General features: G+C 38.3%; 2 protein-coding genes across 2 annotated transcripts in view; both read right to left on the reverse strand.

Moving 5' to 3' along the window:
• Nucleotides 1–27160, reverse strand: part of TPK1 (thiamin pyrophosphokinase 1) — a 398550-nt gene that overhangs the window by 182518 nt on the left and 188872 nt on the right. The window contains exon 4 of the mRNA XM_030826376.1: nucleotides 17136–17208. Within this exon, the coding sequence (XP_030682236.1) occupies nucleotides 17136–17208 (73 nt within the window). The remainder of the gene's footprint in view (nucleotides 1–17135; nucleotides 17209–27160) is intronic.
• Nucleotides 15514–16891, reverse strand: LOC105740746 (putative elongation factor 1-alpha-like 3). The gene is given in 2 exon segments (XM_012512118.2): nucleotides 15514–16731; nucleotides 16733–16891. Coding segments are annotated over 2 exon segments (1242 nt in total). The 5' UTR covers nucleotides 16757–16891.

The following is a 27160-nucleotide window of genomic DNA, read 5'->3' on the forward strand; positions in this document are numbered from 1 at the left end:
GTGGCTGGTGCTTCTCCACTCCTAGTCTCTCTGACCACCACCACCACGGCACAAGAAAAAGTACACTAAGTGTATGTCGCTATGTACATACTGTATGTGCTTGCTGTGCAAATACAAAGTCAAAACAGCTTCCACCTCGAACTCTACTCCCCTCTCCTAGAAATTCAGAACCCTCAAACTGCCAGGAGCACACTCAAATATGCCATATATCCTCAACATAAACTGAAGATTTCACTTATGTGTATTTATCAACCACAAAGAACTGTCATTTTCTACAATTCAATTGTTTACAAAATCTGCACGAACCAGAAAATTTCCAGCTCTCCCTAATTTTATACTGCCCCAGCCTCTGATTCTTGTGTGAAATATGAAGAGGATACAATTCATATCAAAAAGTAGCTGTTGAATTTAAATAAGACATAGATATAAAAGGTCTTCATAACTTCTTTCCTTCATCTAATCTTTGTTAAAATTTCACCTTCTTAATGAGGCACACCCTGATTACCCTACTTAAAACTGTGACTTCACGCACTTCCCTCTGCCCGACCCTAGCAAGCTTCATCTTGACTGTCCCGACTGCCCTTACCCTACTCAGAATTTTCTGTTTTCTCCAAAGGAAATAACACTTTCTAACACATTACATATTATTTATTGTCTCTTTATACCAGGAGGCAGGGCTAATCCTCAGTTTTGTTTTCTGTTTTATCCTGAGTACCTCAAACAGCACACAGTAAGCACTCAGTAAATATTTACTCAATAAATGAATGAATGAATATTTGCTGTAATGCAGATGTCTCATGCCATATGTTTGAATAGCAGTACACATTCTACATATTGTACCTTGGTGAGAAAATACTATTGACAATGACAAAAGGAACATTTTGTTATTTCCTAAAATTACAAAGCTGCAAATATATTAGTCCACTTTCACACTGCTATAAAGAACTGCCTGAGCCTGGATAATTTATAAAAGAAAGAGGCATAATTGACTCACAGTTCAGCATTGTAAGTTCAGGAAACTTACAATCATGGCAGAAGGCAAAGGGGAAACAAGGCACCTTCTACACAGGGTGGCAGGAAGGAAAACAAATGGAGGAGGAACTGCCACACGCTTATTAAACCATCAGATCTCATGAGAACTCACTATTAGGAGAACATCATGAAGGAAACCACCGCCATGATTCAATTACCTCCAGCTGGTTTCTCCGTTGACACGTGCAGATTATAAGGATTATGGGGATTCAGTTCAAGATGAGATTTTGGGTGGGAACACAGCCAAACCATATCAGATATAGTCTATGCTTTTCAGTTGGACTGGCACCTCAATCTCTTGGTAGCCTAAATTAATCAATAGAAGACTTTTCCCAATTAAAAATAATTAAACAAGCAGTTTAACATTCTTGTAATAGATGAATGCTAATAAAATATTTTGAGACTAAACTCAAATAGGTGACAGGTGAATATCTGTCATATTCTTTGGAATTTTTCATTCCTCTGTATGTTAAAGTGAGACTACTGGAATTGATTTGTACCCTGCCTCACCTCACAAATACACCCAACTGCAAGCCTTTCTGACATCAATGCTAAAAACATACAGACAAAACATATAGTCCCAGCTAAAATGGAAACTTGCAATAGATTAATCTGTCATGGTAATAGGAAGATAGTGTCCTTTTTATTTCTTCCATTTTCTTCAAGTTCTTAGGATGAACACTTCACCAGAACAAGTACAGTGGACCCCCTTTTCCATAGTTTTGAGCTCCAGGGTTTCAGTTACCCACAATCAACAGCTGCCCAAAAACAGGTGAGTATAATCCAATCAGACATTTTGAGAGAGAATCACATTTACATAACTTTTATTTCAGTCTATTCTTATCAATGTTCTATTTTATCACCAGTTATTATTGCTAATCTCTTACTAATTTACAAATTAAACTTTATCAAAGGTATGTATGCATAGGAAAACAGTGTATATAGAGTTCAGTACTATCCGTGGTACCAGGCACCCACTAGGGATCTTGGAACATATCCCCTGTGGAAAAAGGGGACTCCTATATAGTAAAAAAAGATACTACATCCCCAGCATGCATTCCTCCTCTTTATTAGATACTAGCACCTGACTTTTCTTTGAATATTTATTTACCCTCTCTCAAGTATACAATTAGATACTCAGTTCTGGAGGTATCAGGACTGGTAAAGATGATCAACATAATTTATCCCCTTATCCACTGCAAATTGTTTGGAGATGAGCACATGCCACAGTTCGGACCAAAGAGAGCACAAGAATTGCTGGGGTGTGTGCATCAACCCTGCAAGAGACTTCTGCTCTTCAGCAGAAAGACATGTTGAGATGGCAGCCAGTCTGCAACACAAGAGGACAGCCTAGAGCCAGAGATCCACAATGTGGCACCTGAGAATGAAGCTGGCAGTGCGGGTCAAAGAGTTAAGAAACAAGAAACCAGTACCTGGGGGCTGTTTTGGTAGCCCATCAAGCCTCACTGAAGCTGAATTCTCCTCTATCCTTTTCAGTTATGCGAATAAGTGTTTTATTTTGTGTGGTTAAAGCTATTTGTTTTCATTGCTTGGCAGTTCTTACCACCAGCCTTCCCACAGATGAAGAAAATATTCATTTATATGGTAGGGCTGAAACAGAAGACACCTAACAAATGACTTCTTTTTTCATTTCAATGTTTCATTTATTTATTTAATTTTTTTGAGGTGGAGTCTGGCTCTGTCACCCAGGCTGGAGTGCAGTGGCGTGATCTTGGCTCACTGCAACCTCCACCTCCCAGGTTCAAGCAGTTCTCCTGCCTCGCCTCCTGAGTAGCTGGAACTACAGACACACACCACCATGCCTGGCAAATTTTTGTATTTTTAGTAGAGATGGGGTTTCACCATTTTGGCCAGGATGGTTTTGATCTCTTGACCTCGTGATTCACCCACCTCGGCCTCCCCAAGTGTTGGGATTACAGGCGTGAGCCACCACACTCGGCCCATTTCAATGTTTTATCTGCATTTATACATGAAAATTACTAATAGGTGGATTAAATATTTAGATTCTTGCCTGTCATGCCCAGGTCAGTATCTAGGAATTTAACATCCAAAAATTTGAAGACTATGTACATTGGGAAGCCAAAGGAAGATAAACATTGAAAAGTGTATAGATCTACAGACTGGGAAAGCCGTGGTCCCTAAAGACATGATATGTTGGCATGGTATTAGCAAACTCATCATCAGGTTGGGTAATGAATTTGTGCTAATCAAGTATTGTCATTATAATGGTGTTCTACTTCTTCAGCCATTTCAGCACAAGATAAGAGTTTATAATGACATATATAATTTTACCATAAAACACAGAGAATTAATACCTTAGCAAGTGTTTTATCCTTGGTATTACCTAAAAGGTCCTAGGACGTAATTGAAAATTAGCCAGAAACAACTGTAAATTAAGTAAAATAGGAACCAAAATTGCAAATTTTATATATAAATAGATACGTGTATGTGCACACACATATATACATCATGGAAAAGACAGAATTTAGGAACAACCTGGTAATACAAAAAAGAAATTTTCTTCCACATGTAAATTTTCCTTAAACTTTCATTTGACTAGAAACTAGAGACCTGCCAAAAAGTTTTAATAAATAATACATTATAAAGATATGTTCCATTATACTTGGCTGTAATAACAAAAATAATAAAAATTGAATTGAAAAGATATAATAACAAGCTGAATACCAAGTTCAATAATAACAAACTGAAATAATTCACAATGATAAAGGAAATATCACAAGTTCACATTAAAATGATGAATGCCCTAAGGTCTCCAAAAACAAAATTTGAAAGCAAATATTAAAGGTGCAGAAAGTTACAAATAAGGTAATTTAATCCTAATCGTCAACATGATCATTCATCAGGTTTGAGGAGACTGAAGAACAGAAAGAGGCAAAAAACTTACTAAAACAGAAGTAGTATTTTACAAAGGGATACTCATGGATCAACTTAAAGTGGTACAACTCAATCTCACATATACACAGGCAAAAATTCTCATCTGGAAAATCTTGTCTATTATTTGGGGAAAACAGGATCTTCAGGCAGAAAGTGTAAACGCAACATTCCATGCATACAGGGAAACAGACGTCTGCACTCTCAGTCACTAAGTTACTATGGGCACATATCAATAAGTCAATAGACGTTTAGTGGCTAGACAAATGATGGTTGAATTAAAACCATTTCTCTCCTCATGAAAATAATGCTATTTTTCTCATAAACATAAACACATATAAACCAGAAAATGAGTCTCACACAGAGAAGAAACACTCACTATATACTAATGCTGCCTTGAGGAAATTAAATAACCCTTTTCTATTTGGACACAATTAATGCAGATTCTTAAAATAACAAAAATTAGCATTTCATATGCAATTAAGTAAAGTTTAAAATACATTAATGTTAACAAAACTAACATCCAGTAAGGAAAATTGAAATATACATGCACATCGAGGTTAACAAATGCAGTAGTATAAAGTACTACAGAAAAAATTCAGATTATGTTTGAATAAGTTTTTACTTGTTTTAAAAAAAAAATGACAAGGAAAAAAACTGGTATTGGGAACTTAGCAAAAAATTAACAATAAACAGTTTTCGGAACATGCCGTGGAATGATCAGGGTTCAGCTCAATTTCCCATACTGCCAACATCTAGAGCTATAGCAAACATAAAATATATGCCTGTAATATATGGTCCTAATCACAATAAAATCACAAATCATCTAAGGGATAGGTTTATGTTCAGTGTGGTATATGCATGCATTTTTTAAAAATCAAGAGGGTCAAACAGTAAGGTTTGTGATGAATATTTTAATCAAATAATTTTACTATTAGATTAACCTAATATTTTATTAGTATATTAATTACTTAGGTCTATATGAGTATGAAAGTCTCCATTATGAGTATTTACATATTTTATTAGAATAACCAAATAATTTTATCATATAGAATTATCAATCTACCCATGACTATTAAAATATTAATTGAAACATAAGCTTTAAGCTGTAAGCTCCTTGAAGCTACCCACTGTATTCCTTTGTTTACGACTGTATTCCCAAGACAAGAGCCCAACACGGTATGTAGCAAGTGGTAAGCACTCAATAACAAATAAAGTCATTTATAAAGGCATAGCAGGTGAGATAAATTATCCCTCTAGGCAAGGGATCAGCAAACTTTTCCTATAAAGGGCCAGATAGTAATTTTTTCAACTCTGCAGGCCACAGGGCCTGTGTCCAACCTACTCAACTCTACCTGTGTAGCATGAAAGACTCTAAAGCTAATAAATAAATGAATGGAAATGGCTGTGTTCTAATAAAACTGAAATTTAACTTGCTTACAATTTTCATGTGTTATAAAATTTTCATTTGATGTTTTTCAACTTTTAAAAACATAAAAACCATTCTTAGCTTGCCAAAACTACAAAAACAGCTATCAAGCCATATTTGGCCTGCGAGTTGCATTACTAGTTTACCAACCAACCCTTGTTCTAGGCCTACAATTAGATATTGTCCATATACAACTAAATGCTGTATACTGTAAGAAATTTAATATGAGGAAAAAGGCTTAGATTGAAAAAAAATCCCTCTGAACTTCATAGCTCCATCTGTAATAGAACTAATATAAAAACCAGAATTGCTGGTAAGATTAAATGAGATGATGCATAGTGATGAATACATATCAAATGCTCACCTCAGAACCTGGGAAGAATCTTTAGAAACAGCAGATGTTACAGGCAGACCACCTCACATCAAAGTATACTACAGTGAGCAAAATATTAATATTCTCCAAAGAACTTTGTGTCAATATTTGCAAAACTATTTTTAATTTACTGACAACTGAAATAAATTATTACAAGGCAATGAGTGTCAATAATCAACCTAATTTCAAAAGACCAATGCAAAAGCCATTAGACTGTCATTCTCAATTACTTAATTTACTGTCTGCCAATAATTTAACTAATATAGGTTAATGAGTTTATACATTTTACACACATAAAACCTATCAGGTTATACTATGCTGACTCCTAAAATTCTTTAATGGGAAAGAAAACATATCCTTTGAAAAAACTTGTAATAACATAATAATTGTTATTTCATGGACTATATCCAGAGAGACTTGGCTTCATAAAACAAGAGGCAAGGAGTTAAGTCTGGTGAAAACATTCCCAAGTTTCCTATTAGCTTATTCATTTTAGGTCAAGTCATCATTTAGTACCCATCCCTTTATCCAGGACAGAAAACACCTGTGCAAATTATCCTGGCAAGATGTTATGGGGCTCTGAGACATCTACTGTAACTTTATGGACTGAGTTTATAAGGTTAGGAACTTATAAGTGCTATTTCCTCCTAGGTATCATGCACATCAATTTTGAAAATTTATTTCCGGTGACTTGCATATAGACCCTTACCTAGTATAATTAAATACAATGTATATATAGCTAATAAACTCTAAGATTCTTTTCAATAAACTAAAATTCTCCAACAAAATATAGCCTAATTCTCTGACAAATAAGATAACCTTTAACGTATCCCATCTTAAAGGATGTGATCTATTGATAACTGTCTCCCTCACTAAATGAGCAACATTAATAAGAACATTTGAGTACATCTAGTATTATATGAGATATGAATCACTTTACATGAATTACATTTCTGAATCCCCATAATAACCTCATAAGGCAAGTGTAATTTTCACATTTTAAAATATGCAGACTGTAGTTCCCAGAGATTAAATAACTTGCCCAAGGTCACACAATTGATAGGAACACCGTGTGGGATCTGAACCTATCTTGCTTTGTACTTTGCTTAGTACCCTGCTTAATTGAACTTTTGTTATTTGGGCATGACTAAGCAGAAAAATGCCTTTATAGTTTATAGGAACATTTATTTAGTTATTATTCTCTAGTTTTAAATACCTGAACATCCATTAGCTGTTAGGCGGACATGATGACCCCATATGACCATGCTACATCAGAAGACTTAGAAATTTTCATGGTTTTTGCAGCCTCCTGAAAATGGGCAATGAATGCTTATCTATCCCTCTCTCCCTTTTTCCTTCTTCTTCATTACATTATCATTATCTTTATTATTATATTTATGACATAAGTTGACTTTTTCTTTTTCTTTTAAACATATCATTACAATCAACATCTCTGTGTATAAATGTTTGGTTCTGGTTATTTTCTTAGAAATGAATTCTGGAAATAAAATTACTGGGAAAATTATGAGAACATTTTCAGGTTCCTTGATATTTGATGCCAGAGTGCTTTCTAGGAAAGTTGTAAAAATATATATTCCTATTAGTGGTATATAAGGATGAACAGTTCATCCTTTTAAAATATAAGTAATTTTAGGAGAGACAATTCATCATGGATTTCTTGCTGTGAATTAATTGAATTGATTTACTTGCTCCTTAATAGCAAACAGAAATCCGTTTCATTATGGGAAAGATGATTTCCATAAGAGGAGAAGGAAAGAGAAAGTTAAGATAATTTTGGAGTGTGCAACAGGGATAGGAAGTGGTTCTTTCAGTTGAGAACTGAGTGGCTAATGGACAGTATGAAAAGAAATGGACATGCTCAGAGGGGAAAATAGTTGTCTATCAATAAAGTAAAGTAAACGAGGTAAGAAGAAATCAAAGACCCTCTTTAAAGTTGGCTCTGAAAACATGAAGTATAATTTCCTATACCTTCATATTCGCATATTGATATGGACTTTCTTTAGCAAATAAGCAATGATAAAATTTTACTTGGTTTTAACATGTTAGCTTCTTTATTTTCCCCTATTCATTGCTGACATTGCCTTTCTTCTCATCAGTATGCAAGATACACACTTAAAAATATTTTGGGGGGATATTTTCAAGAGTCTTGGAAGAATTGAATATATTCAAGTTTTAATAATAAGAGTCCATAATCATTCATTAAATGGAATGGACTGGAACTCTGTAATTAAAAACTGCCTGCCAGATTAAGGGCACAGCAGGCATAGAGCAAAATGACAGATACTCCAAATAACCAAAGATACAGATCTAAAATTAGCTCAAACTTGTTCTCAGATTTGCTAAGAAGGGGAATAGTTCCATAAAGTAAACTGAAATCTAAAAGATCTCTGTTTGTGGATACAGGTATGAACATCGTCTTTTTCCCTGCAGAGATATAATCACAAAATAACCAATTCCCACTTTCTTCTTCATTATATAAAGTGTACTGTGGCAGACTGTTCCTTTTATTTACCAGGCTTCTAGAAACATTTATACTTTTCAAGCTAAAAAGGTTTTTTTTTAAGTCATCAAATAACAGCCTTCAAGGAATGATTTCTTCAGCAAGAATGTCACAGGATTCAACTCTTAAAAACCTAAGTAACCGTATAAAAACTCTAAGCATATTGCCTAATATAATCTAGTATTCTCTTTCTGGTATCTAGATGGTATATAAAGGAAAAGAAGAAATGCAATTTAACCTTATAGCAATTCTCCATTCTTTCTCAAACTTAAAGAGACATTCTAATCTAGCATAATCTTCATTGTCCTATGTGTTGTAAAATAACCTTTTCTTTCAACAAGGCATTGAACGAAAGCTATAGTGTTTCAAACAAGAAAGTCATCCCTTCTGTTAATGGAAGTCGAACGTCTTTTTAGAACAGCACAGGGTTTTAAATGATGGCTTTCTTCCTAAAACCAGAGCCAGACTTCTGGGTGAAAGAGGGTACAGGGAAAACTTAGCATAGCAGGCTTGAGGCTGCTGTCTTTAAAATGGCCTGCTTGCAAGATTGGCTGCTGGCTGGCATCAGGAAACTTGAATGGTAAATAGTTTCTACACTGATAGAAAACTTTCTTTCTTTGAGAAAGAGTCTCACTCTGTCTCCCAGGCTGGAGTACAGTGACACAATCTCGGCTCACTGCAACCTCTGTCTCCAGGGTCCAAGCGATTCTCGTGCCTCAGCCTCCTGATTAGCTGGGATCACAGGTGTGTGACACCACGCCTGGCCATTTTTTTTTTGTATTTTTAGTAGGGTAAAGAGTAAATGTTCTGGGTTGAAATACATTTGAGAAATATTAAGGTAAAATTAGATTTTTGGCAGACTTACTTAAAATGATACATGCACAGTGGGTTTCCAAAAGGGGCATACAGAATGTGGCAAATTTCACAAAATCATTTGATCACAGAAATCTTTTCTATATGAAGCAAAGCAGGACCAGTGCTTTTCTGTTTTAGTTCTAAAAGAGGGATCAGATAACTGCTTCATATAAACTTCAATCTGAACCTACTAATGACTGGGGATACCAGGATGAATGACCGCAGACTTCAGCTTCCAGAAGTTCACATGTTAACAGGGAAAAGGAGTAAAATGATGGTAGAATTGTTTATCTCAAACTCAGCAAGAAAGTATAAACAAGGGACTAACCACCACCTCCAGGTGGGAAACTGTGAAGGGATGAATTCATAAAGGAAAGTGCATATAAAAATATCTGGCATATTTTAAGCACTAAAAATATTTGGTTGTTATTACTTTTTAGATTGTCATGGTTGATTTAGGTGGAGGAAGAATCCCATGAGTCAGACGAAAGAGGGAAGACAGAGTCACAGAGGCCCTGGAGAACACAGAGTGTAATGTCAGATGAATGAGGAGAGGCAGGCAGGTGCCCCTGGAGGTCCTGTGTGTCTCACTGGGAGCTCTTCAATGTAAAGGGCAAAGTCTCGCCCTCTCTAAAAGCCTTCAGTATGTTAAACAAATTCAAACAAAACAAGCTTCAAAAAACATCGATGGCAATAAAGTCAATTTGAAAGGACTATGATTGAGGCAAGCATAAGAATTAAGGTATATTCAAGAGATAGTTTCACATAATGTTCCCCTGGCAGTCTCATCATTCCCTTGGTGAGATGCTAATAAGGGTTAGACAGCCAGTCTAAGGAATATGAAGTGAAGAACCTGTCACTCAGTTGTCAAGGGAAACTGCCTGTCTATAATTCCCTTAGCAAAGCCTTTATATCTTAGCATATGTTAATTAGACTTCATGCTTAAGCCTAAAAATTTATTACACTCCAGGCTTTGTTTCATTTTGTTTATATTTTTTAAAGAAATATATCAAAAAATGGAGTTGAGCTTTATATATTTTGTATAGTTTCCTCTGTTTATCATAATAGTCAAACTTACTAACTGTTCAAATTTCTAACAGTCCAATTTGTCATTTTCTCTAATTAATTTTTCATCTAAAATTTGTTGGCATGTGGCTGAGAAGAACTGAAAAAGAGACGTAGCTAAGAGTAGAAAATAATAAGATTCATGAGATTAGGTGGATCAGTTCAGATGTTTTTAACTGGAGATTCTATGAAATGTAAATAGAATCAAACCTGAGGCTTTATCAAATTCAAAAGAATATCCAAAGCAATTCTGATTATGAATTACATCTACATTCATAAATTATGCACTTACAAAGATGAAGTATTTGAAAATATTTTTAAAAAGCAATGTTACTGAGAAAAAATAAAATATTAAAAAGGTCTTAAGCAAACAATTTTAGAAAGTAAAATAAAACACTACCAGCTTATATTAAAATAGTGCTTTAGTATTTCCAGAGAACTCTACATGTATGCCATCATTAGATCATTACTATAGGCACATGAGCAAGTCAGGGATATAACACCATGATTTAGTTTCACGTGTGGTGGTAAGACTTTCATATATGTAAATTAACAACACAAATGTAATTTGCACTTAATTCAAGAAAACAATCACTTTACTACTTATAAAAGCCTAAAAACTAAAATGCACACTGCTAACAGCCAAGATTAAGTATTAGTTATTTGATATCCACACTTGAATGCACCCTTCACCCAATAACCCGCCCTCCCCACTATTTGAGAATCAGTGTCCCCATCTTTAAATTGGAATTAAAATATAAGCATTTTCTGCTTATCATCAGTAGTCCATTTATGAAAAATCAGACATTCTATTCAAATGCCAACCAGGTGACAATTTCCAATTATTTTGACTGAGAAAGTTATATTTAAACCCAAATCCCCAATTCCCTAAAATGTAACGGAAACACATTTATACAGGTAATAGCCATTATGATGAAATGTAAAATGATGAGACATTTTCTGCTACTGCATCTAACACTTATAGCGTTTTAAATTTATAAAAGGGAGTACTGGTTTTTAAAGATTAGATACACTACCCCTGCCCATCGAGAGCACTCATCAAAAATTTGGGTATGGCCACGCAAGTATTCAATGACAATGGGAAAATACTATAAAAAATATTGGTTTTATAAGATATATTCTTCAATAATTCATGCAATTTGCTTTAAAAAACCCTTATCTTTCCCAAGAGGGAAAAAGATACAATGAAAGACAGGAGACAAAAATCTGCCTACATTTCTTTCTCCATTCCTCCAGTTTATAGTGCTAGAATTATCAGGGGACCTGGAATTATCTTATTTTCTCTGTAATAGAAAATCTGTGGTTCAGCATCAACTCACCCTTTCTGCTAGCCTCATTCACCACATATACAGGGGTTCAATGTTTCCCTTAACCAAGCTTGTCTTCATAAACAGTTACAATGAGTCTTTGGGCACCTTGTTGCGATATTCTTGATGCTATGTTCTTCTAAGACTTGGAAGGATTAACAGAGAAGATAAAATCAGAACTTGGATCTACAGTCCTCTTCCTGACTTATGCTTGGGTTGTTTTCATCATACCGTCTAGAACATGGCCTTGTGTTGATAGCAACACTTTCTGGAATGGCAAAATACTCATTGGTAACACAAAGAAAGACATACTAAAAATTTGCTTATACCCTTGATAATTTCATATTACCAAATCACTCTGATTCTTCAGTGTTCTTCTATTTGGCTCAATCCAATATCTTGTAAGCAGCTTTTGTTAATAGGTAATTTAAGAATTTATCAGTTTATAAGGTTTTGCTCTTTCCTGGTCTGGTCCAACTATTGCACCTTTACCCTTGCTGCCTCAGAATCAAAGGTTTAGAGGGACATACCAGAAACATAAAGTATTTGATTATGTTGTTGACATTATGTCACACTGACAGTGATAGTGGCATTCATTCCCAGGGATGCTACATATCCAGCGCGAGGAACAACTGTCTTACCCAATAGGCCAAAGGCTTTACCTGTTGAGAAGCAGTAGCAGTGACCCAGTCCCAGTTCTAACAACATTCTTTTTTATAGAAAACATGGACATTGATCCTAAAGCTGTCTCTCACTAGTTCTACCATTTTGTTGAAGCCGCTTAGCTTTCTGGGCAAACTCAGACCAGGGCCCATCACCCCTGACACAAACCAGGGTCTGCCCAGGGACAGGTGTGGGCTGTGTGGAGGCAGAGGCTGGAGTCCTCAGTCCTGGGCAAGGCCCCACTGTTTGCTGTCCTTGCCAGGCGTCCGGGCAGCATGCTCCGTGGCTCAGCCTGGCTGCAACGCCTGCCCGGCTCTGAGTCCCTGACACCTCGGGCAGAGCCTGGGCCTCAGGTCCCTCATCAAAAAATTGGGATAAAGAATATTGTTTAATTTCTTCTATTTTAAATTACAGTAGGCCCTTCATATCCACAAGGGATTGGCTCCAGGGCCCTACAGAACATCAAAGTCTGAGGATGCTTAAGTCCCTTAGTAGGCCCTGCATATCCCAAGGTTCCCCATACACTGTTGGATGAATCCTTGGATACCAAGGGTTGACTGTATTTCATATTTTTATTATATTTCTATATTTTAACTCATATCCTATAAACCTACATTTATAGCAATCCCTTGATATTCTGTAATTTTTAAGGCATCAGCTAAATCCTGCAAGTTGTTCCTTAACCCCCTAAATATTAAGGAAACAATTTTAAAACTCCCTTTCCTAAATCCATTGAAGACCCAACAGAATACAATAGAGTATCAGGAGTTTGATAAGATAGCACAGTTTCTTCTAAAGTTCTCAAAAAATTAACATGGTGGTAGGCATAATAGATAGAAGTAGGCGATTTTTAGCTTTCAATCAAAGAAGCACTGACTGACCCAGAAAAATGAAAAATAAAATATCGAGGAAAATCAGTAAGAGATATTCCTCATTCTGAGTTAACAACAGTGAACCAGGCAGAGACGAACTAAGACAAATAGGCAAAAGGGAAAGCACCAAGATGTTACAGCTACCTGAAAACGAGGACTTTATAAACTAAGGACTGTACACCAGTTGCCAGGCTCAACACTTTGTATCAAGAAATGTTGGCTACACAATCCACTTTTTAACAAAGTTTTGGTATTTTAAATGTCTTCACTTTACTAGATCCCCAGTTTCACCTTCATTGCAAACTCAGACCAGGTGGGGAGGGGGTGTATTTGAAAATGAAGATAACCGCCTTTCAATTGTGAAAGAGCAGCGTAAACGCTGTTTAAGTTGGAGATAATGGCTTATATGAATTGTGTGTAATATTGCATTAACTTGTTGTAATTGTCATGGTTATTAAAACTACAGCCAAACACTCACTATGTGCTCTAGAGGGCACATTAACTATATAAAAGACATCATCTGTGCCCTCTAGGATTAGCCTAAAAGTTCAAAGCAGTGAGTTTGATCCTTGCTGATACATGAAGAAAGTGGATTATACTGTATCAACCTAGAACTATGCAGTTCAAGAATTAGAAGATTCAGCTAAATCTTACTTTAAAAACTAAAACTCAACAAATATAATTTAGTTTTTAAGGTTAAAATAAAGTGAAGAAGGAAATGTAAGAGAAATTCATCAAGAGGCATTAACTCAAATTTTTCCTCTATCCTTGACCCTCATTTTACTGCCTATAGACATAAAAAGGCTGGCTTCCCCTATTTTCTTATCTTGGATAGATGTGATCAGGCTGGCACTTCTGACTTTGGCAAGCCAGCAGCATTAAAGAAGGGGGAGAGGAGTCACACCTGACCAGATCTTCAACTTGTTTTTGAGTCTGCTTGTCCCTGCCTCTCTTGCTGTTTCTTCTGCTCTTGAAAATATGATTAACATCTATGCATCTGTAAAACTCTGCATTGTAAGCAAGGCTGTGGCTTTTCCATCCCAACGAGGTTGAGGTATGGAGTTAATGAGAAGTGAGACTGTGAGGAATGAATAGGAACATGCCAATGTTAAAGTAATTGAGCATGAATATCAAACACTGACTTGGGAACAGTCTTCATTTGCCGAGGGAAAGTCTGATCAGCTGGTGGGCAGATGGGATGTGCAGAGACCTGCATTCACTGCCAGCCCCAAAATTTCCATATCATAACAGGCTATACCTTATAAGCATAGCACCTTTGTGTTTCCACCTAGAATCATGTTTCCTTTTTCCTCTTTCTTTTCATTTTCCTACCTTTTTCTCTTCCCTCCTTCCTGAGAAAGGTTCCTTCTCTTCTTTTTGAATTTATCTCATCCCCCAAGCCTCATGAAGAATTTAAAGTTTTGTGATTTCAATACCTGATGTTTCTTTTTAAAACAATGTGTACTTTGCTAACGCCAGTTTAGAATTAAACACAAATGATGGTGTTGTGGTTAGAAGAATTACCAATGCTATAATTTTTATTTGAGAAACTCTTCATTGTCTTCCAAAACCACTGAGACCTTGAATTACTGGTTACTTTAATACACTCCCAGGTGCCTTATATCATTCCCAATTAGATTATTTATATGTTCTTAAGTGGCAAGGATCTTTGAAAGATGTGCCCAATATTGAGAAAATTAACACCTTTTGAAAAGATGTAGGTTATTATCAATCTCAAGTTGTAGGGAATAGTTTTATTCAAAACACAGTAATAATAATTTCAAGAAAACTATATGTTAAAGAAAATTTTCTAACGTTAGTCCTAAATTCTTATGAATACACAATTATGCATTTTTATCAAAATTCATTTACAAAGATGATTTTAGCAGAGTTTACAAAGCAAAAAAATGCACACCTGAAATGTACATTAATTGGGAATTGGTTAAGTGAAATAAGGTACATTCATTAAATGAAGTTAAAATGATCCACGAGAAATATATAATAATTAATGAGGATATAGGCAACAATTGTGTATTATTAAATGAGCATATATAAATTATAAGCTCTTTTTAAATATATATGTTTAAAGGATTAATTTTTACATAATGGTGATAAAATTTCCCCAAGATTGTGTTCCAACTTGTCATTTTGTTAAGTTTCCATTTTTTTTCTCATTAAACTTTTTTAATGGGTCTCAAAATTCTGTGACAAATTTTTGGTCAAGTTGTTTCCATTAAAAAGTACTGATTTTAAAAACTAGTAACTTAAAACTGCCACACGCAAAAAAGAAAATCAAGGTGGTCCACAAAACATTCTCCTTTCCTTCTGAAAGTTTTATGATGCATTGTTATCATTAGCCAGTCTTTTACTACTAAACGTAAATGGCCAATTGAAACAAACAGTTCTGAGACCGTTCTTCCATCACTGATTAAGAGCGGGGTGGCAGGTACTAGGGATAATATTCATTTGGCTTTCTGAGCTTTCTGGGGAGACTTGGTGACCTTGCCAGCTCCAGCAGCCTTCTTGTCCACTGCTTTGATGACACTCATGGCAACAGTGTGTCTCATAGCATGAACAGCAAAGCGACCCAGAGGTGGATAGTCTGAGAAGCTAACACACATGGGCTTTCCAGGAACCATATCAATGATGTTAGCATCACTAGACTTCAAGAATTTAGGGCCATCTCCTAGCCTTTTACCAGAACAGTGATCAATCTTTTCCTTCAGCTCAGCAAACTTGCATGCAACATGAGCCATGTGGCAATCCAGTACAGGGGCACAGCCAGCACTGATTAGGCCTGGATGGTTCTGGATAATCACCTGAGCAATGAAACTGGCTGCTTCTATTGGTGAGTCATTTTTGCTGTCACCAGCAATGCTGCCATGATGAACATCCTTGAGAGACACATTCTTGACATTGAAGCCCACACTGTCCCCAGGAAGAACTTCACTCAAGGCGTCATGGTGCATTTTGACAGACTTTACTTTAGTTGTAATGGTGACTGGAGCAAAGGTGACCACCATACCAGGTTCGAGAACACCAGTCTCCACTCGGCCAACAGAAACAGTACCAATACCACCAATTTTGTAGACCTCCTGGAGGGGCAGGTGAAGGGGCTTGTCGGTTGGACAAGTTGGTGGTAGGATGCAATCCAGAACCTCAAACAGCGTGGCTCCACTGGCATTGTCATCCTTAACGGTGACTTTCCATCCCTTGAACCAAAGCATGTTAGCACTTGGCTCCAGCATGTTGTCACCATTCCAACTAGAAATTGGCACAAATGCTACTGTGTCAGGGTTGTAGCAAATTTTCTTAATGTAAGTGCTGACTTCCTTAACGATTTCCTCGTACCTCTTCTGGCTATAGGGTGGCTCAGTGGAATCCATTTTGTTAATACCAACAATTAGTTGTTTCACACCCAGTGTGTAAGCCAGAAGGGCATGCTCTTGGGTCTGCCCATTCTGGGAGATAACAGCTTCACATTCACCAACATCAGCAGCAACAATCAGGACAGCACAGTCAGCCTGAGATGTCCTTGTAATCATGTTTTTGATGAAGTGTCTGTGTCCTGGGGCATCAATGATAGTCACGTAGTACTTGCTGGTCTCAAATTTCCACAAGGAGATATCAATGGTGATATGACGTTCACGCTCAGCTTTCAGTTTATCCAAGACCCAGGCACAACTTGAATGAGTCCTTTCCCATCTCAGCAGCCTCCTTCTCAAATTTTCCAATGGTTCTTTTGTCAACGCCAACGCATTTGTAGATCAGATGGCCAGTAGTGGTGGACTTGCCCGAATGTACATGTCCAATGACGATAATGTTGACGTGAGTCTTTTCCTTTCCCGTTTTGGCTTTTAGGAGTAGTTTTCATGACACCTGTGTTCTGGCGGCAAACCCGTTGTGAAAAAGTGTAAGTTTCGATTTTGCATGTATGTTACAATTGTCAAAATAAAAAAACTATTAACAAGTAACCAACCAATGAGTTTATCAATCTCTTCCTATACAGCATGACGACTGGAAACAACATAGAAAAAGCAACCATATGAGAAAGATCTTGAACAAAAAAGTGTTTATAATTTACCTTAGTAGCATAGTATTCTCTGACTTCAGGCCTAATAGAATCAAAGTCTCCATTGATGAATTCAGGCAAAAAGCTGAAAGAAACAGTAAGTCAAATAAGTCAACCAGTTATTTCTATTTATTTTTGAAACTTTAAAACTGTGGCCAAGTGCAGTGGCTTGGGATTGCAACTGTAATCTCAACACTGAGAGGTTGAAGCAGGAGGACTGCTTGAAGCCAGGAGTTCAAGACCAGCCTGGGCAACATGGCAAGACCCTATCTCTACAAAACAATTAAAAAATCAGCTGGGCATGATGGTGCACACCTGTAGTCTCAGCTACTTGGGAGGCTACACTGGGAGGATCACTTGAGCCCAGGAGTTCGAGGATATAGTAATCCATGACAGCATAACTGCAGCCTGGGTGACAAAGCAAGTCTCCATCTCTAATTTAAAAAATAAAAAATAATAACTGATTATAAGGACCAAAAAGAAAAGTAATGTACTCAGAACGAAACCACAGAAACTATTTTTAGAGAGAATAGGATGTTATACCATATACTCTTGGTTTCAATGACTGAGGCAAACAACAGGTATCCAACCAATTCATCAACTCAGTCACAATGTCAGAGAATATTTATCTTTTGTTTTGTTTTGTTTTGTTTTGTTTTTGAGACAGAGTCTTGCTCTGTCGCCCAGGCTGGAGTGCAGTGGTGCAATCTCGGCTCATTGCAAGCTCCGCCTCCCAGGTTCACGCTATTCTCCTGCCTCAGCCTCTCTGAGTAGCTGGGACTACAGGCGCCCGCCACCAGGCCCGGCTAATTTTTTTGTATTTTTAGTAGAGACGGGGTTTCACTGTGGTCTCGATCTCCTGACCTCGTGATCCACCCGCCTCGGCCTCCCAAAGTGCTGGGATTACAAGCATGAGCCACCACACCCGGCCAAATATTTATCTTTTTAAACAAATTGATACAAATTAAAGATTACTGGTTTAAAAAATCCTAACAGAAATACTCATCATCTTTGCATATTACCTTGTACATATATACAACGTTTTACATTATTGTACCCTCACACAAGTTCAGAAATTTCAACAGGTATGAACAGAACAAATGATCATGAGGATTCTTTGAAATCTGTGTCAAGCAAGAGTCAGTTCAAAGACATTTTCCAAATATTCTATTAACATATGTCTAGACACAGGCATCTTTTAGATAAGTCTGAAATACTACAAGAGTCAACGTTATTAAATATAGAGATTCCCAGATGTGGTTATTTCTAATAATATTACTACTGCCTTTACTTTTTTCCCTGCTATATTTTTAAGTCATTTTAGAAAGCATACCTTACTCCATCTATTATACATAAACCATCATTTGCTATTTTTACATAAAATATTTACATAACCTGGTAGAGATTCTTCCCACTTAAAACACATAATTGTGGAGAAATAAAACATCCCTGGATTTCTCAGTACTATGCAGAAATCCTTAGCCTGCTGAGCCTCAGAAATGTATATGATACAAAGAAAGGAATGGTTGCTTTCACTTACTGTAAAAATATTCCACCCTTCACATGCCATGAGAATTAAAACTGTAACCATTTATCTAGTTAATTGCTTTGATCCAAAATACTAAAACTTCTTAGGTCTCCTCAAGAGGGCCAAATTGTTATCCGATGAACTAGGTCCCTGGCTAAAGAAGACTGGGGTGTTATATTTGTGGGTATTACATGTCAAAAGAGGTGAAGCCCCAGAACTTGGAGAAAACTCTATGTCATAATGAGAGGTGACAGTGTGCTGGCAGCCCTCGCTCACTCTCGGTGCCTCCTCGGCCTCGGTGCCCACTCTGGCCGCAGTTGAGGAGCCCTTCGGCCTGCTGCTGCACTGTGGGAGCCCCTCTCTGGGCTGGCCAAGGCTGGAGCCAGCTCCCTCAGCTTGCAGAGAGGTGTGGAGGAAGAGGCGTGGGCTGGAACCGGGGCTGCATGTGGCGCTTGTGGGCCAGCGCAAGTTCTGGGTGGGCGTGGGCTTGGTGGGCCCCGCATTTGGAGCAGCCGCCCAGTGCCACTGGCCCCAAGTAGTGAGGGGCTTAGCACCCAGGCCAGCAGCTGCGGAGGGTGCACCAGGTCCCCCAGCAGTGCCAGCTCGCCAGCGCTGCTCTCAAATTCTCACTGGGCCTCAGCTGCCTCCCCGCGGGGCAGGGCTCGGGACCTGCAGCCTGCCATGCCTGAGCCCCACCCCCCACCCCCCGCCATGGGCTCCTGTGCAGCCCAAGCCTCCCCGACAAGTGCTGCCCCCTACTCCGCGGCGCTCAGTTCCATCAACCGCCCAAGGACTGAGGTGTGCAGGCACACTGCGCGGGACTGGCAGGCAGCTCCACCTGCGGCCCCGGTGCGGGATCCACTAGGTGAAGCCAGCTGGGCTCCTGAGTCTAGTGGGGACTTGGAGAACCTTTATGTCTGGCTGGGGGATTGTGAATACACCAGTCAGCACTCTGTGTCTACCTCAAGGTTTGTAAACACATCAATCAGCACTCTGTATCTAGCTAATCTGGTGGGGACTTGGAGAATCTTTATGTCTAGCTAAGGGATTGTAAATACACTAATCAGCACTCTGTGTCTAGCTCAAGGTTTGTAAATGCACCAATCAGCACTCTGTATCTAGCTAATCTGGTGAGGACTTGGAGAACCTTTATGTCTAGCTAAGGGATTGTAAATACACCAATCAGCACTCTGTGTCTAGCTCAAGGTTTGTAAATACAACAATCAGCACCCTGTGTCTAGCTCAAGGTTTGTAAATGCACTAATCAGCACCCTGTGTCTAGCTCAAGGCTTGTAAATGCACCAGTCAGTGCTCTGTGTCTAGCTAATCTAGTGGGGACTTGGAGAACCTTTATGTCTAGCTAAGGGATTATAAATACACCAATCAGACTCTGTGTCAGCTCAAGTTTAAATGCACCAGTCATGCTCTGTGTCTAGCTAAGGGATTATAAATACACCAATCAGCACTCTCTGTGTCAGCTCAAGGTTTATAAATGCACCAGTCAGTGCTCTGTGTCTAGCTAATCTAGTGGGGGACTTGGACAACCTTTATGTCTAGCTAGGGGATTGTAAATACACCAATCAGCACTCTGTGTCTAGCTCAAGGTTTGTAAACGCACCAATCAGCACCCTGTCGAAAAGGACCAATCAGCTCTCTGTAAGACAGACCAATCAGCTCTCTGTAAAATGGACCAATCAGCAGGATGTGGGTGGGGTCAGATAAGGGAACAAAAGCAGGCTGCCCCAGCCAGCAGTGGCAACCCACTGAGGTCTGCATCCACACTGCGGCAGCTTTGTTCTTTTGCTCTTTGCAATAAATCTTGCTGCTGCTCACTCTTTGTGTCTGCACTGCCTTTATGAGCTGTAACACTCACTGCAAGGTCTGCAGCTTTACTCCTGAAGCCAGCGAGACCACGAACCCACCAGGAGGAATGAACAACTCCGGATGGGAGGAATGAACAACTCCAAACGCGCCGCCTTAAGAGCTGTAACACTCACCACAAAGGTCTGCAGCTTCACTCCTGAAGCCAGCGAGACCACGAACCCACCAGAAGGAAGAAACTCCGAACATGTCCAAACATCAGAAGGAACAAACTCAGGACGTGCCACCTTCAAGAACTGTAACACTCACCGCGAGGGTCCGCAGCTTCATTCTTGAAGTCAGTGATACCAAGAACCCACCAATTCCAGACACAATAATATATAAAACACGGGGGGGTTATCTGGCTCCTGGAAACATTTTATTAATATACCAAAGGGGTTATGATTCAGGTCCGGAAAATTTCTATGGAGACCCTTTCACGAGGGGAGAAACACAGCTGTATATTCAAATTAATAATAAAAAAAATAAAAACACGTTGTCTTATGCTTCACCTATGGGTGTGCAACTACCAGCAGAGGACAATGGACGTGGCTCTCACTGCTTGGGCCAAGGGGTAACAAACTAGGGCAAAGGGGACTAATGTTATGACACACCTCTCTCAGAAAATCTGATGTATGAGTTCAGAATAAAATTAATGGAGACAAAATTTGGAGAAAAAAAATACTAACCTTTTTTTTTTTTTTTTTTTTTTTTTATTATACTTTAGGTTTTAGGGTACATGTGCACAATGTGCAGGTTTGTTACATATGTATACATGTGCCATGTTGATTGCCTGCACCCAGTAACTCGTCATTTAGCATTAGGTATATCTCCTAATGCTGTCCCTTCCCCCTCCCCCAACCCCACAACAGTCCCCGGAGTGTGATGTTCCCCTTCCTGTGTCCATGAGTTCTCATTGTTCAATTCCCACCTATGAGTGAGAACATGTGGTGTTTGGTTTTATGTCCTTGCGATAGTTTACTGAGAATGATGTTTTCCAGTTTCATCCATGTCCCTATAAAGGACATGAACTCATCATTTTTTATGGCTGCATAGTATTCCATGGTGTATATGTGCCACATTTTCTTAATCCAGTCTATCATTGTTGGACACTTGGGTTGGTTCCAACTCTTTGCTATTGTGAATAGTGCCGCAATAAACATACGTGTGCATGTGTCTTTATAGCAGCATGATTTATAGTCCTTTGGGTATATACCCAGTAATGGGATGGCTGGGTCAAATGGTATTTCTAGTTCTAGATCCCTGAGGAATGGCCACACTGACTTCCACAATGGTTGAACTAATTTACAGTCCCACCAACGTGTAAAAGTGTTCCTATATCTCCACATCCTCTCCAGCACCTGTTGTTTCCTGATTTTTTAATGATGGCCATTCTAACTGGTGTGAGATGGTATCTCATTGTGGTTTTGATTTGCATTTCTCTGATGGCCAGTGATGATGAGCATTTCCTCATGTGTTTTTTGGCTGCATAAATGTCTTCTTTTGAGAAGTGTCTGTTCATGTCCTTTGCCCACTTTTTGATGGGGTTGTTTGTTTTTTTCTTGTAAATTTCTTTGAGTTCATTGTAGATTCTGGATATTAGCCCTTTGTCAGATGAGTAGGTTGCTAAAACTTTCTCCCATTCTGTAGGTTGCCTGTTCACTCTGATGGTAGTTTCTTTTGCTGTGCAGAAGCTCTTTAGTTTAATTAGATCCCATTTGTCAATTTTGGCTTTTGTTGCCATTGCTTTTGGTGTTTTAGACATGAAGTCCTTGCCCACACCTATGTCCTGAATGGTATTGCCTAGGTTTTCTTGTAGGATTTTAATGGTTTTAGGTCTAACATTTAAGTCTTTAATCCATCTTGAATTAATTTTTGTATAAGGTGTAAGGAAGGGATCCAGTTTCAGCTTTCTACATATGGCTAGTCAGTTTTCCCAGCACCATTTATTAAATAGGGAATCCTTTCCCCATTGCTTGTTTTTGTCAGGTTTGTCAAAGATCAGATAGTTGTAGATATGCGGCATCATTTCTGAGGGCTCTGTTCTGTTCCATTGATCTATGTCTCTGTTGTGGTACCAGTACCATGCTGTTTTGGTTACTGTAGCCTTGTAGTATAGTTTGAAGTCAGGTAGCATGATGCCTCCAGCTTTGTTCTTTTGGCTTAGGATTGGCTTGGCGATGCAGGCTCTTTTTTGGTTCCATATGAACTTTAAAGTAGTTTTTTCCAATTCTGTGAAGAAAGTCATTGGTAGATTGATGGGGATGGCATTGAATCTATAAATTACCTTGGGCAGTATGGCCATTTTCACGATATTGATTCTTCCAACCCATGAGCATGGAATGTTCTTCCATTTGTTTGTATCCTCTTTTATTTCATTGAGCAGTGGTTTGTAGTTCTCCTTGAAGAGGTCCTTCACATCCCTTGTAAGTTGGATTCCTAGGTATTTTATTCTCTTTGAAGCAATTGTGAATGGGAGTTCACTCATGATTTGGCTCTCTGTTTGTCTGTGATTGGTGTACAAGAATGCTTGTGATTTTTGTCCATTGATTTTGTATCCTGAGACTTTGCTGAAGTTGCTAATCAGCTTAAGGAGATTTTGGGCTGAGACAATGGGGTTTTCTAGATATACAATCATGTCATCTGCAAACAGGGACAATTTGACTTCCTTTTTTCCTAATTGAATACCCTTTATTTCCTTCTCCTGCCTGATTGCTCTGGCCAGAACTTCCAGCACTATGTTGAATAGGCGCGGTGAGAGAGGGCATCCCTGTCTTGTGCCAGTTTTCAGAGGGAATGCTTCCAGTTTTTGCCCATTCAATATGATATTGGCTGTGGGTTTGTCATAGATAGCTTTGTAAGTGAAGGAGAAATAAAATACTTTACAGACAAGCAAATGCTGAGTGATTTTGTCACCACCAGGCCTGCCCTAAAAGAGCTCCTGAAGGAAGCACTAAACATGGAAAGGAACAACCGGTACCAGCCACTGCAAAAACATGCCAAATTGTAAAGACCATCGAGGCTAGGAAGAAACTGCATCAACTAACGAGCAAAATAACCAACTAACATCATAATGACAGGATCAGATTCACACATAACAATATTAACTTTAAATGTAAATGGGCTAAATGCTCCAATTAAAAGACACAGACTGGCAAACTGGATAAGGAGTCAGGACCCATCAGTGTGCTGTATTCAGGAAACCCATCCCACGTGCAGAGACACACATAGACTCAAAATAAAGGGATGGAGGAAGATCTATCAAGCAAATGGAAAACAAAAAAAGGCAGGGGTTGCAATCCTAGTCTCTGATAAAATAGACTTTAAACCAACAAAGATCAAAAGAGACAAAGAAGGCCATTACATAATGGAAAAGGGATCAATTCAACAAGAAGAGCTAACTATCCTAAATATATATGCACCCAACACAGGAGCACCCAGATTCATAAAGCAAGTCCTGAGTGACCTACAAAGGGACTTAAACTCCCACACAATAATAATGGGAGATTTTAACACCCCACTGTCAACATTAGACAGATCAATGAGACAGAAAGTTAACAAGGATATCTAGGAATTGAACTCAGCTCTACACAAAGTGGACCTAATAGACATCTACAGAACTCTCCACCCCAAATCAACAGAATATACATTTTTTTCAGCACCACACCACACCTATTCCAAAATTGACCACATAATTGGAAGTAAAGCTCTCCTCAGCAAATGTAAAAGAACAGAAATGATAACAAACTGTCTCTCAGACCACAGTGCAATCAAACTAGAACTCAGGATTAAGAAACTCACTCAAAACCACTCAACTACATGGAAACTGAACAACCTGCTCCTGAATGACTATTGGGTACATAATGAAATGAAGGCAGAAATAAAGATGTTCTTTGAAACCAACAAGAACAAAGACACGACATACCAGAATCTCTGGGACACATTCAAAGCAGTGTGTAGAGGGAAATTTATAGCACTAAATGCCCACAAGAGAAAGCAGGAAAGATCCAAAATTGACATCCTAACATCACAATTAAAAGAACTAGAAAAGCAAGAGCAAACACATTCAAAAGCTAGCAGAAGGCTAGAAATAACTAAAATCAGAGCAGAACTGAAGGAAATAGAGACACAAAAAAACCCTTCAAAAAATTAATGAATCCAGGAGCTGGTTTTTTGAAAAGATCAACAAAATTGATAGACCGCTAGCAAGACTAATAAAGAAGAAAAGAGAGAAGAATCAAATAGACGCAATAAAAAATGAAAAAGGGGATATCACCACTGATCCCGCAGAAATACAATCTACCATCAGAGAATACTACAAACACCTCTATGCAAATAAACTAGAAAATCTAGAAGAAATGGATAAATTCCTCGACAAATACACCCTCCCAAGACTAAATCAGGAAGAAGTCGAATCTCTGAATAGACCAATAACAGGTTCTGAAATTGTGGCAATAATCAATAGCTTACCAACCAAAAAGAGTCCACGACCTGATGGATTCACAGCCGAATTCTACCAGAGGTACAAGGAGGAACTGGTACCATTCCTTCTGAAACTATTCCAATCGACAGAAAAAGAGGGAATCCTCCCCTAACACATTTTATGAAGCCAGCATCGTCCTGATACCAAAGCCTGGCAGAGACATAACCAAAAAAGAGAATTTCAGACCAATATCCTTGATGAACATTGATGCAAAAATCCTCAATAAAATACTGGCAAACCGAATCCAGCAGCACATCAATAAGCTTATCCACCATGATCAAGTGGGCTTCATCCCTGGGATGCAAGGCTGATTCAAAATACGCAAATCAATAAAGGTAATCCAGCATATAAACAGAACCAAAGACAAAAACCACATGATTATCTCAATAGATGCAGAAAAGGCCTTTGACAAAATTCAACAACGCTTCATGCTAAAAACTCTCAATAAATTAGGTATTGATGGGACGTATCTCAAAGTTTCTTTACAATGTTTCACCCATCACCATATAACTGCATGCAAATTAATACTCAGATGAATCACAGAATATTAGGGCTGGAAGGAATAAAAGAAATTATCCTTCTACTATCCTCATTATCCTTTCTGAAGAACTGAGATCCAAGACGTCAAGGGCATTTTGTCTGTAAAGCCAATATCCAAGCTATTTCACCAAATAAAGCAACCATTTAAAATTAGGACTCTGGGTCTCTGCTGGTTCAAGCAACATCCTGGGAAGACTGACTTTATGTTGCTCTCCAAATTTCAGTCTGTCAGATCTCTAGAACCAATTTGGCAGTTTCCTAATAGCATATTGATTTTGTCAATAAATAAAAATGAAAAATAAAAGCTGATACAGACAGGCAACTGAGCATCTATCCCCTTAGGGACAAATCATCCTAAAAACAATTAGATCTCCCTGTATCTTACACTGTGAATAATGAAAGAAAGCATTCATACAAATTCACTTATATTTTAGTGGAAAATATTAACAGGAAAACAAACACATAGGTAGTAGATACCTAACTTCTGTTAACTTTTAATATAATTTTCTCCAATGTAACATGTATGCTTTCAAATCGAATCAGGATGCTTACTTCTAAGAAGACCCATGCCAAAAATACACCTGGCATTCATGCTGAGATGACTAAAATAATTATAACTTTTCGTCATGTAATGCACTCGTTTTTGAATCTTGCTGAAATCTACTTTTTGATGCTGCAATTAAAAGCCCGTCTCACTTTTCCTGAGGTGCCTGTTGCCATGGTGCCTGGGCATTCTGAAGAGGTACTTACTGAGGATGACACTTCACAGATGTAGAAGAGCTATGTTATGATATAAATGACAGTTTACACAAGCAGATTATTTTCAGAACTCTTTGGGGACTGATTACACGTAGCAACTGACTATGGGTATGTGGATTTGTGTAGCCACTGACCACGTTTCTACCTACTGTCGACTTAGACACACTGATCTATCTTTTCTTTGCTATCCTCAATCTATGGGCACTGACTTGTTAATACTGAAGGGTGTCCCAAACTCTCCACAAATGGCTCAGACTCCTTAAACATTTTCATTTTAACTCTTTCCATACTGGTCACTCATTCATGATAAAATAAGAGTCCAAAAAGTACTGAGATCAATTAGTGAACTTAAGATCCATCACACGTAATAATTGAGAGGGAGGCTGACAAATTTAGGAAATATTCTAAATACAATGGAGTAGATAGAATATAACTACTGCCTTTACAGGGTCTTTCCTGATCCCACTAAAGGAAACTGTCCCTCCATAAAGCCGTTTTTTTTTGTTTTGTTTTTGTTTTGCCCCCAGGAAAGATACTCTTATTCCCTTAAAACTTGAATAGCACTAAAATCTCTTACTTTCCATTTCATTTTAAGCAAGTTCTATGTCTTTTAGCTACTAACAGATGGTAAGGCCTCTGAAGCAGGTCTGTCTCTGATTGATCTCGGTACGCCCCAAAGGACGAAGGACACTGACGCTGAAAATGATGTAAGATGAAGAGGTAGAGAAGGAGAAAGAAGGGAAGAGGGAGAAAATGAGGGGGGCGGGGGGCGAAAGGGAGAGAAGAGGAAGTAGGAGGAACAAGGAGAAAAGGAAGTAGGAGGAACAAGGAGAAAAGGAAAGAAGGGTGAAATGGGGGAAAGAGTGA

The sequence above is a fragment of the Nomascus leucogenys genome, chromosome 13 (assembly GCF_006542625.1).
Source record: "Nomascus leucogenys isolate Asia chromosome 13, Asia_NLE_v1, whole genome shotgun sequence".
NCBI classification, from domain to species: domain Eukaryota; kingdom Metazoa; phylum Chordata; class Mammalia; order Primates; family Hylobatidae; genus Nomascus; species Nomascus leucogenys.